Consider the following 11,620-nt stretch of genomic DNA (forward strand, 5'->3'; position numbering starts at 1 on the left):
TGTGGTCAGCAAAGTAAGGCTCTTTTTAAAAAATTATGAATAGATTTTTGTGCACGTTTCCCCCCCTAAAACCAGTTTTAAATGATTTCAGCTGTAAAATGTTTCAGGATTGTGAAGGAAACAAAAACCCAAAACAAAACAAAACAGAAAAAAATAAACAACAAACGAACAAAAAGAATAAAAGACCAGGCTTCCTAAAAAATAAAATAAACCAAAGAAAAACCCTCTAAATCTACAGCAATATTTTAACTGGAAAAAGGTCCGTTTTCTCTGGTTCGTCAGTATAAAAGGTTCCTTTATTTATATATATTTAAGTTTTTAGGTTGCAAGTTCATCTCGCTCATCTTCTCATGTACGGTCCATTGAGTGACTGCTTGGGAACCCCAGCAGCATTCATGTAGCTGTGATGGGAGGGGCCAGTGTACATCATGTTTCCATGAGGGTTTGGCTGCATAGGCTGCTGGGTATAGGCCTGGCTCCCCATCATCCCCATCTGCATCTGCATAGGATACTGTGCTGTCTGGTTCATGTAGGCAGGGTTACTATGGTAACTGCTGTTCATCATGGGTTGTGTCATTCGGTAGCTGTTCATGGCATTCAGGTTCATATTCATGGAGTTGACATTGTACGGGGTGGTTGGCATCAAGTTAACCCCCATGTTCATACCCCTCTGAACAGCCAGTGCCCGGGGCCCAGCCTGCATGGCAACTGCTGGCGGGCTGCGCCCGTACAGCTGCTGCTGGTGTGCAGTTGCAGAGGGCAGTGGTGCTGATTTGGAGCGAATGGAAATGTGCCCCTTGACTGGCATCTGCCCCTGCAACCTCTGTGTGTGAGGGATACCAATGTTGGTAGCAGACATATTACACTGGAGCAAGGGTGACGTGAGGTTCATGGTGGGGGATGCCAGGTTTGGTGGGGGGGTCATGGTGGCTTGTGCTTGCGGCGTCCCAGCTAATGGGTGAGATGGAGCTAGCTGGGCCAATCCTGTGTTGGACAAAGAAACACTGGTTGCATAGGAAGTCACAGCAGGAGAATGGCTATAAGGCATGGCATGAGGGTCCATAATGGTATTTGTTAGCTGCTGCAACTTGGCTAAACTGAACGTGGCTGATGGCTGCGAGTAGCTCCCGGCCCCAAAATCCCCCGGAATCCTCTCGTAGATACTGATGTTGCCGGTGCTTCCCGACTCCGGGATTTCCATGATCATCGGTGCTGGGGTGAAGCTGTTATTCATGCTACACTGAGACAGTGGAGGCTGCTGCTGGGGGGGAGGCGGGGGCTGAGGCTGTTGTGACTGAGGCTGCTGCTGCGGCTGCTGGGTTGCTGGTTGCTGATTGCTCGGAGGCCTTTCCACCACGCAGCTCTGAGGCGACTTGATGTTGCAGTTGGCTGCAGGCTGGACAGTACTCTGCTGCATCATGCTGCAACTGTTGCCAATGTTTGCCATCTGCTGAGTGACAACACAACTGTTCTGAGTGAGGCTGCTGGAGGAAGAGAGTCCCCCATACGAGCAGCTGCTCTGGGAAGAGTTGTTTCCACAAATGCTACCTCCCATGGTGGAGTCATAACTGCTGGGGTTCTCGTAGTTCTCCGTGGTGCTCTCAATGCTGCCAAGGTCACTGAAGCCACTATCCACCACCTGCTGGGAGTGGTCCGATACAGAAGGCACATCCATCATGGGGCTGGTCTCCATGTTCTGCATAGAGGGTGCGGACAGGGATCCTTGTTCAGGGCTTATCTGGGTGTAACCACTCTCCAGGGCAGGCACGTTGGGGCTGCTGACAGAGCGCACAGACTGGCTCGGGTGGGACTGGACAGAAGATATCGGACTATTGTGCTCCGAGGCATGACAATCCTCCACCATGGAGATCTGAGGGTCCTCGTCCGCCTGGGTGTAGCTCTGCAGAGTCTGACAAGCAGCTAGCGTTTCCTCGCAGTCCTGGTAGGCCACGTCATGCTCGTTGCTTTCTTCCTGCGTCAGCGACTGGACTGCTTGGACCGTTTCTAGGTCTAGCTCACTGTGAGGAATCTCTTCCTCTTCTTTTAGTTCAATTAACCCTTCTTTATTGTTTTGCTCTTCTTCGTGATCGTCCTCAGAGCCAGGGACATGCTCTGAGCCTCCTGAGGTCTCATGAGAAGCCTGCTCTTCCTCAGAATCTGCCTCGGCCTCATTTTTGCCCTTTGCATCTTCCCTACCGCTCTGTAGGCTTGCTTCTAAAAAAGACTCCTGAACGTCAGGCTCCTCTTTCACCCCTTCCCCGACAGGCTGTTCCTCCAGTTCTTTCTTCTTCGCAGACTCCAGGTGAGCATCATCTTCATCATCGGCATCATGGTCTTCATTTTGATTTATCACCTCCGCAACGTCATCTTCTTCCTCGTGATCGTGCTCAGGCTCTTCTGCTTCTTGCTGCTCCTCCTCTGATTGCCTTTGCTCTTCTGATACCCGTGGCTTTTCCTCTACTTCTTCCTCTATCTCAGGCTCTTTGACTTCTGGTGCTGGACTGCTGCTGTCCACAGGAGAAACTGCTCTCACTTCACTGCTTGTTGTATCTTCCTCCTCTCCCTCTCCCACCTCTTCTGCTTCCATGTGCACGTCCTCCTCCTTCCTCTCCTCAGCCAGGGGCAGCTCTTCTTTTTGTTCAACAGGCTCTTCCTTCTCCTGCATCTTGGGTTTGCGCCCTGGCTTTGAATCAGTTACCACTGCATCTACTCCTTCATCCTCAGTAGAGGCTGGCACCTTCTCCTGGTTCAGTTTAAGCCCTGGTTTCCGACCAGGTCTTTTCTTCCAGTGGACTGGCTTGCGGCTTTTGCCTTTTGGCCATCCCTTCTTCTTCTTCATGGGGGTAGAAGTATCTGGCTCAAGGGGAGAATCTGTTGCTTCACATTTTCTCAGCAGAGAGACTGGCTTCAAGGTAGGGGTGCCTGAAAACAAAACAAAAAACACTGCTCAGCTATTTCCAGTTACTTTCACCTTTTTCTCCCTTGCCCCTGCCTTCAAGGAAGTGCCTCTGCAGAGTCCCAGACTACCCACCCCATTTATTAATCTGTCTCTACAAACATTTTAAGAAAAGAGCAAACTCTTCACCTTCCCCTTGTGCAAAATGCGCACATTAACAGCATGTGACGTGAATCACATTTGCCAAGAACATCACTGTTTTCCAGGTCCCTCTATTCAAAGTTTCAACTCCAAAAAAAATCAAACAACTGACGATGCTGGAAGAACTAGAACCACAAGTAATACCACACGTTTGAGCAGAAAAAAGTTCCACTTAGGTCAGTGTCTTCGGCACCTACAAAGATAGGATGCAGGTAGGTTTATACTTATTTCTGAATCTTGCAGGTCTGCTGAAGAAAGAAATTTTTCTCCTTCCAGTCACTGCTGAAATTTAGTAACATCAAACAATTATCAAGATACTTTAATGGCGCAGTTGGTAAATGCTCGACATCTGAGTAAATATTAAAAGGAAGCCAAATCTGCCCCCTCATCTGGATTTTTTTGGGTCTCTCACATTTCAGCTCTCTTTCAAATTCCTTAACAGCTTCCTAGATTATAAAGCCTAAAAGGACCCCTGTGAGAATCGATTCTGACCTCTTTAACAGCCACAGAACTTCTTTGAATTAACTCCTGCTTGAACAACAGGACAGCAATTAGAAAAACCTCTAAGCATCCCTCAAAAATTCCCAATAATGGAATCCACCACAAGCCCCGGTCAATTGTTTCAGTGGTCAATTTCCCTCATTATTTTTTCCTTTTTAGGGTAATTGTTTCCACCGTGTACGAAGGCCCAGCAGTCCTTATTCCTAGATGTCTTGCTTCAACACTCGGCTGTATGTGTAACATGCAAATTGTTCGCTGCACCCCGTTTACCCAGGAGTCCAGCTTATTTTGTATAACTGACCTGTCCCGTTCATTATGTATCACTTACCCACAATTTCTGGGTCCCCTGCAAACCTTATCAATAATGATCTCCTAGGCCGTGGATAAAAATGTGAAAGGGCAATGGCTCAGGACCAATCCATTGGGGACTGCTCCAGAAAACAAAACTGGCTAGAGGAGGCTTTGTGTTTACAATTACGTGCTGACAGTTATGAGCTAGCCAGGTTCATTCTGCATCATCCTACTTGCTTAATCAAGATGTTGTCTAGTAATAAATTAAATCCTTAAAAGGATGTGTGTGTACTACTGGAGCATCATTACTTTTATCAACCCAGCTTGTAGTCTCATCAAACAGAAAGACAGCCAGATGTCTGACAAGATCTGTTTTCCACAAACCCGTGTTTTGTTTTGTAGCAAACGCCGATTTTAATTCTTTATTCATTAAATCCCCTATTGCCTGTTTCATTATTCAATCAGGATCTATTTCAGGCTGACAGACCTATAATTACAAGATTCATGCCATTGACCCTTTTGAAATACTGACACAACATTAGCTTCCTCCCAGCCCTTTGGAATCTCTCCAGTGTTCCAAGACTTATTAAAAGTCAACATTATGGTCCAGAGAGCTCTTTGTCCAGTTCTTTCGAAACTCTTGGATGCTAGTTATCCAGACCTGCTGATGGAAAAAAGTAAAAGTTTAGCAGTTACTGTTTAATATCCTCCTAAGTTGCTGCCGGAGTGGAAAGTATTTCATCATTGTCCCTGGACATAGGTACTTCATTTGATTTCCCCACACAGAACAGGAATGTTTATATTTCTGCATTTCCTACAGTTGTTTTTATCCTACAAGTTCCCTGCCATGCTATGCAATATGCCACCCAATTCTTACCAGCTGTTCTTACACTAGCCACCCAGTTACAAAGGCAATTGTGTCATCCATTTGACTGAGCAGGGCTGGAGGATGTGGTCTCAGTAGCTCACAAACGTTTCTCATGGGCATGGTCATAGGGAACTTGGCAGAAACCCTGGCCTGTTATGGACCTAACACTTCAAGACAGTGACGGTGATCGACATCCCGAGGAGTTGGCCCAGGCCCTTTAGGCTCCAGTCCTATTGGCAGTAAGACATTCAAACTTTATAGGCCAAACTACGACATTTCTACTAAAGCACTAGTCCCATCTTCACATGTAGATGAGAAAACTGGAAATTCACTAAGTACAAATGGATGCGCAAAAGTCTGTCTACAGGGACATTTAGGACTGACCTTAAGGTCACCCTCAGCCAGGCTGACTCACATAACTCTTTATCTATACTCTACCTAGCTATTGACCCTGGTTAACCAAAACCCACTCAACCTGTACTGAGACCAAATTTCAGAAAAAAATGTGATGTTTTTGAGAAGTTATAAATATTTGCCACATTTTTTTTTCTCAGCTTGAAGGCAAAATCTGGAGAATTTGAACTAAGGCTTGAAAAATCCACAAGTCAGGTCTCAGCAGGGAGCTTTTTTTGGCAAGTGATAAATCCCGGCAAAATGTAGGGCTTTTTGAGAAATGCCCATAGCCAAGCAATTGTGAAGAAAACCTTCCAGATGTGAACTGACTGTGAATGAATATGGCACTATTTTCCTGAATATGAAGCTTGACGCTGCCTGTGCCTTTGCGGCTGCTCGGGGGTTTCCAAAACTGTGGCAGATTAAAAGCTAATCGGAGTCTGCTGAAGCTTACAGTGGTGAAGCTGACAGATCAGGGCAACTTCAGTGAGTAGCTGCTACTCAGGAAATCTACCCGCAACCACAAAAAAAAGCTAGTCACTGGGAACGTAAGACAGAACATTTGGGCGGGGGGAGGACAAAGAGGAGAAGAGAAGCAGAAACAGCCTTCTTGCAGAAATCTGCAAGCTGAGAATCCCATGATACTGAATTATTTCACCAAAAGGGCCAGTAATGAATTTGTAGGTGATGACCTCTGAACGGTTATGATGCACTAACATATTTTTTTTCTTAAAACCCATAGCTCTTTTACATTATATATGCAACGGTACACCCATCAAAAGGTGTGAGAAAGAAACTATGTCTCTGTAATTCCAGGTGCAAAACCACCTGAAGAGTGTGCTCAATTTTGGGGCACAATTACCTAAGAGATAAGGAATAAAGCAAGAGTGAGCGCATGTGCGCTGGGGTCAGGAAGAACTGAATTAGGAACGATTAAGAGAACGAAATATGGGTAGATCAGATAAGGCAACAACTACAAAGACAAGAATGATTCAATCTGGTAAACAGGCATAATTTAGAAAAACAATATGAAAAAAATGTAGATTAAATATCAGGAAACACCTCACAGCAAGAAAAGCATTATGCTACATAGTCATGGAAGTGTTATTGCTTTAGATGGACTGACACCTGTAGCAGAAGGCAGAGATGGGGGAAGAACTCTATTGTTTGGGATGCTCTCTGCTAATGCATGTCACAAGCCCTACTGGGTGTACAACTTGGTTGAGCTTTTCCCCCCACCCCCCCTTAACTATTGCATGTCCTGGTTCCTCAGTTAGACAACGCATGACCTTACTGTTGCATTAGCATTTTTTTGAGTGTTTGAACTTAAATGAGGATTAGTGCCACAGGGATTCAATAAGGACTGGTGCTATATAAATAGCAAAGATAGCTATCATCGTATCACTGCTCCTTCAGCATTTAAGTACTGTTAGAGGGAACTCTCCTCCGCTAATCAGAGGCCAGTTGAGTGGTATGAATAATTTAGGTAGTTCCGATAAGAATTATTCAAGGTGGAATGAGAACATCATACATCTGTTTCTGCTGCTCCTTTATTTTTATTTGGCTGTTTGCCGCATCCAATGCAGGCAATCAAAGAGCTCCCATGAGGAATGTGATATACTGGGCAATAACAGAACCTCCAGCCACTGCAAGACAGGTGAATGTAGTGAAATGCTTCAATGAGAAATATTCATTGTGTAGTTTAACAGCACACTTAGAGCCCTAGTTCTGATCTGGTGTCTTTTTGCTGCCTGTATTAAAGGCCTAGGATCAGAGAACTCTGGAGAGGGAGGACAGAGAACGAGCGAGTACCTGCATTAGAACAAAGGATCACAAAACAGATTCTTACCTAGTCCTCCTCTTTCATTTTGCCACTGCCCATGGAGGCTGCTCAAAACTGTGTCTGTGGTTTGCTTTGCTTTCATTTTTTCTAAGTGACCCCTCTGTGTAACCAGGCACAGAAATCTACTTCACTAAGGAAGTGAAGAACTAAAATCTGAAGGTGCCATACTATCTTTTCACATGCTAATAGGATGTTTAAATATAAAAATAATGTTTTCCATACATGTGCTGCACATTTGAGGATGGCATAACCAAGAATGTGTGTCCTACCCTGTAGTTTAGCTGGAAATTATATGGCAAAGTAGACAATCAGTTCCCTCACGAGGGATACAGTCTATCTATTACTGATATCTTCATCTAACTCCAGGTGCAAATTCACAACATGTTTACGAAACATACCGTTAGTGTCATCAGAATCCTCTTCATCTTTGGACTTCCTCTTCGAGGAGGGTCGGCGCCTGAGGGTATCTGGTGGGGGTAAGTGACGAAAATACCCCCTCGAGAATAGTTCGCTTTCATCCTCTTCCTCTTCCTCCTCTTCCTCAATCTCAAAGGTAGGCTCTAATCGGGGCATTGGCCTCTCGGAGTCCGAGTCCTCAAAAGGCTCATCCAACACCTCTGTGGTCTCGGAGATCGTTTCAGTGACAACACTGCTGTTGTGGTGCTTGCGCTTACGTACTCGCCTCTTGCGATGGAGAATAGGTTTCTGAAAAAAAGTATTTGCGTAAAAGCAATAAAATTAAGCGACGAACAACGGAAAAACAGGTACCAGAATTTTACAGTATGGACGGGACCAGAAGCCTCCCCTCTGACATATAGACTCTGGTCTAAATTATACGAGCGTAAACACAGAGTAAAGGCACTGGCTTCCATGAAGTTTTCTAGCTTTCCATCAGTGTAACAGAGCAGAATCTGTTTATAAGAGTTGATGGCCTGCAAGTACTCAGTGAACTACCGTGTAAGTGTTTGAAGACCAAAGGCCTGCAGCTACTAATGACATTTCAGTATAGCTCCACTAACAAGGTCTAATGAGTGCTATTACTATGAAAAGAATTGGCAAGATGGCACCAGCCCAGGGAGAGCAAATGCAGCCCGCAGCCAGGACCAGAGGGATCTAAAGACCCTGTAGCACGCACCTTTCGTTTTAATGTTGGCTTGGTAAGAACAGGCGGAGAGTTGGACCGAGGACTCACAGGATCATCCTCCTCCTCTTCGCTACTCTCACTAAAGCACCTCAGAAGAGTCCTATCACCATCGCTGTAGCGGCGGGGCAATCTGTCACACTCCTCCACGAATCGGCACTTCAGTGGCTCAGTGCTCTTCTTTAACTGTCTTCTCAACATCTCCATGCCTTCGCTGTATCGCCGCCCAGGCACCAAGGACTTGTCACTTTTCCCATACTGTCCCTGCGGGGCTGCAGCCTTATCCTCATCTTCCCCATAACGCCCCCGGAGGGCTGGGGATTTCTCCTCACACTCGCCGCATCGTCCCTGTGAAGCTGCCGACTTCTCCTCGCATTCGCTGCAACGGCCTCGTGAGGCAGCTGACTTCTCCTCGCATTCGCTGCACCGCCCGCTAGGAGCTGCAGACAGCTCCTCTAGGAACAGTTTCTGTTCCTTATCGCAAAAAGTTTCCTGAAGCTTTTTGCCTTTCCGGCTCCATCGGCCCCTTCGTGATGGCTGGCTGTTTGCAGGAAGACTATCCAAGGGAAGAACTTGCTTGTTTGGCCGTACTGAACTGGCTGGAGCAACAATGTCTGGCTTTTTTTCATTCTCTGGAGGAGAATAAGGTTCTTGCTCTTTCTTCTCCCAGGAGACAGGTTTCACCATCTATGTTTGAATAAAAACATACAATTCAGATTTTCTATTTAAAACCTATCCCGAATTCTACTCCATAAAAGCTGTTGACCAAGGCAAAGGGCCCAGTTAGGAACTAAGTGACTGAGGAAAGGTGACAGAAGCTTCTGCAAACTGGAGAAAGGCAGACAGGGGGGAATGCCACAGAGCTGCAAAAGGACTCCCAACTCCCCACAGGTTGAAAAAATATCCCCACCTGCTCCCTGACAATCAAGCTCAGCTAATAGCGGCCAAGAACATACCGATACCTATTAGAACGAGGAGAAAACTATGTTATGCCTGACCCCTGTACCTGTTTGTGCTCACAGGGAACTGACAGCTTTTTTGCAGCTATTGCATGTGGCTTTAAAGAAGCTGAAATAATTTTCTGTCGCTGTGCAATATCCAGGGAATTTAGCTTATAATGTAAGAGTGATGCACAGTCCTTCTGTCAGCCAGAGCAAAGCATTTCATTTAGGTCACCTGTTTGGTCAATGACAGATGCAAAAGTGGCTTGTTTAAAGATACAGCTTGTCCTGCGGCTTTCAGCTGTTCCGCACAACAGGTCCACTGGGACAGAAACATGGTGGTTCTGGTGATCCTCAAGGTTGATGTTTGCACACTGTAACGTTTGCTTTAAGTGTGAATGTGAACAGGTGATTCTCAGCCAGGGTGCCACGAGATCCTTTCAAAACTTGTTGTGGGGTGCCACACAATATTAGCACTATTAAGTTTGCAAATGCCTATGCACAGTTCAGAAGATGAACCTAGAGGTTTCAAACAGGAACTCAGTGTTCAAAACCCACTCTGACCTATTGTGGTCCAAGTTCTTTGCATTCAAAAAAATCGCTCTATTTCCATAGTAAAAAATTAGTCAAAACTAAGAGCTGGCATTTTTTCTAAGGGGTGCTTTGAGTCTAAAATGGTTGAGAACCACTGCCCTACTGTTTTTATTTTTCCTTAAAAAAATATCAAGTTTCCACTTTTAAGAATTCCTTTCTGCGCACAACCTTGGGCCAAGGAAATGCAAAATGGACTGAAACATTTCCTTTGATTTTAAAAGAACAATGCTGTTCAGTGATGGGCAGGAATCTCTTCAGAGTGCGCTATCAAATGGTGCAAGGTTAGGGGTCTACTTCTCTCCAAACTCTGTGCCATGTGGCTCCCACTCGTCTGGTTTCTGACCTGGAACTGGGCAGGTAAATAATTTAATCCATGCCACCTTCTACAATTCAGGACGATGCTAAAACCTCCCACTCACACATTTGGATTGGAAACAAAACACTGTGACTGTGTTGAGGAGAATTAAATGGCATACTATGGCTTACATAAAAGCAATAGATTCACTCTTACACTGGCCTCTAGATCTCTTTCCTTCTGCTGCTGCTGCTCTTCATTTTCTCCTTCCTCAGTTTCTTCCTCTTCATCCTCAGAGACAACAGAGTTGGAGACAATGACAGGTGTCCAGCGCAAACATTCTGGATCTACATCTATAGATCGGACATGAGTCTTGAGCTTTGCCATATGTTCCTGGATAAGTTTCTCCCGACGAACAATCACAAATCTGGGAAGAGAGAAGACTCTTCAGACCACAAACAGTGAGGTGCACACTGCAGACAGAGACATGAGAAATTAATGCAAAGCAAGGTCTGACAGAAGGATCCATACACCCTTGATCAATGCCATTGTGTTTAGCTTCAGAAAGCAATGGCAATGAAAGGTACAAATTGTCAAGAAGACATTCTACTATCTGTGACATCCTAAAACTGGTAGGAAGAATATCTCCAGCCTTCAGAGACAAAGGGCTGTGGTCTTTTCCTTCCTGGGCAAAGATACAAGTGACACTGCTGCTATAGACTAGTCTGGAAGGTCAGGATTAGGGCAGTGTTTGCTGTTAGAAGAGAGTGCTAAGAAAAGAATGCAGGACTGGGGGTATAATGGGTAAAGATGTATCTTAGAAAAACAGGAGACACTCTCTGATTATCTGTGGACCAAGGCAAAAGCTTTCTTTACTGTCCAAGCACTTGGAGCTGGTCTCCCAGGAGAGTAGCTGTGGAGACATTTGAGCAGGAAGGCATACGCACAGTCCTCCCAGCAGTGCTATTCAAGAGGATCTGGGTCCTCGTCTGGGAAGCAGTTGGGCCACTATACTCACTGGTCACTACGGAAGTCAAGCATTCGTAGGTGGTGCAAGGTGGACGTGATGTCTTGAGGGCAGATTCCAGTCAGTTTGCTTAACTTCTTGATGCTTAATTGCTTGTCACGGTGATGATAAAGGCACTCCAGTATTACACTTTTCCAATAAGCCATGTATGAGAGACGGCCCAGATCAGACAGTGGCTTTTCTGGTGACCCTGCTTGACCTTCGCGCTTTGAAAGCAGATAGCCTAAGGAAACACAGAGTAACTTGTCACGAGGACTACATGATGCAGCTACCAACTTTTCCACCCTAGCCCAAGCCAAGCTCATAAAGGAGCTTCTATGGTGGCATTCTTCCCACACAGGGATAACCCGCATTCCAAGAGACACTGAATAACTGGCCAAGCTTCTTCCACCGTTAACTTTTACTGTCCTAGAATGCATTCAGAAATCGGTAGGCCACATCCTACTTATGCTACCATCCATGTGCTGGTGCCACTAGATGGCACCAAGGGCAGCTATCCATGTGCCCAACGCCTGCTCCGATGTGTTCTAATTAGAACACTCCAGCAGCCTTGGCATCACATGCATTCAGGGTCCCCGCGTTTCAAAATGGCAGCAGGGGTGCTTTAGTTAAAACTTGTCGGAAAAGCT

The 11,620-nt window shown here is 45.6% G+C and overlaps 1 protein-coding gene across 4 annotated transcripts in view; it reads right to left on the minus strand.

Annotated features, from left to right (window-relative positions):
* Window positions 1-290: 290 nt before the first annotated feature.
* The window catches only part of KAT6A (lysine acetyltransferase 6A), a 46,386-nt gene continuing 35,056 nt past the window's right edge, over window positions 291-11,620 (minus strand). For 3 of the 4 annotated variants that reach the window (XM_006023032.3, XM_025203395.1, XM_025203396.1), the window contains 5 exons: window positions 10,983-11,214; window positions 10,181-10,391; window positions 8,129-8,821; window positions 7,392-7,698; window positions 291-2,922 (listed from right to left, as the gene is read on the minus strand). In XM_006023032.3, the coding sequence (XP_006023094.1) occupies window positions 341-2,922; window positions 7,392-7,698; window positions 8,129-8,821; window positions 10,181-10,391; window positions 10,983-11,214 (4,025 nt within the window). In that variant the 3' untranslated portion in view covers window positions 291-340. The remainder of the gene's footprint in view (window positions 2,923-7,391; window positions 7,699-8,128; window positions 8,822-10,180; window positions 10,392-10,982; window positions 11,215-11,620) is intronic. The other variant, XM_006023033.3, reaches the window with a different exon arrangement.

Source organism: Alligator sinensis, unplaced genomic scaffold, assembly GCF_000455745.1.
Source record: "Alligator sinensis unplaced genomic scaffold, ASM45574v1 scaffold98_1, whole genome shotgun sequence".
Taxonomy (NCBI): Eukaryota; Metazoa; Chordata; order Crocodylia; family Alligatoridae; genus Alligator; species Alligator sinensis.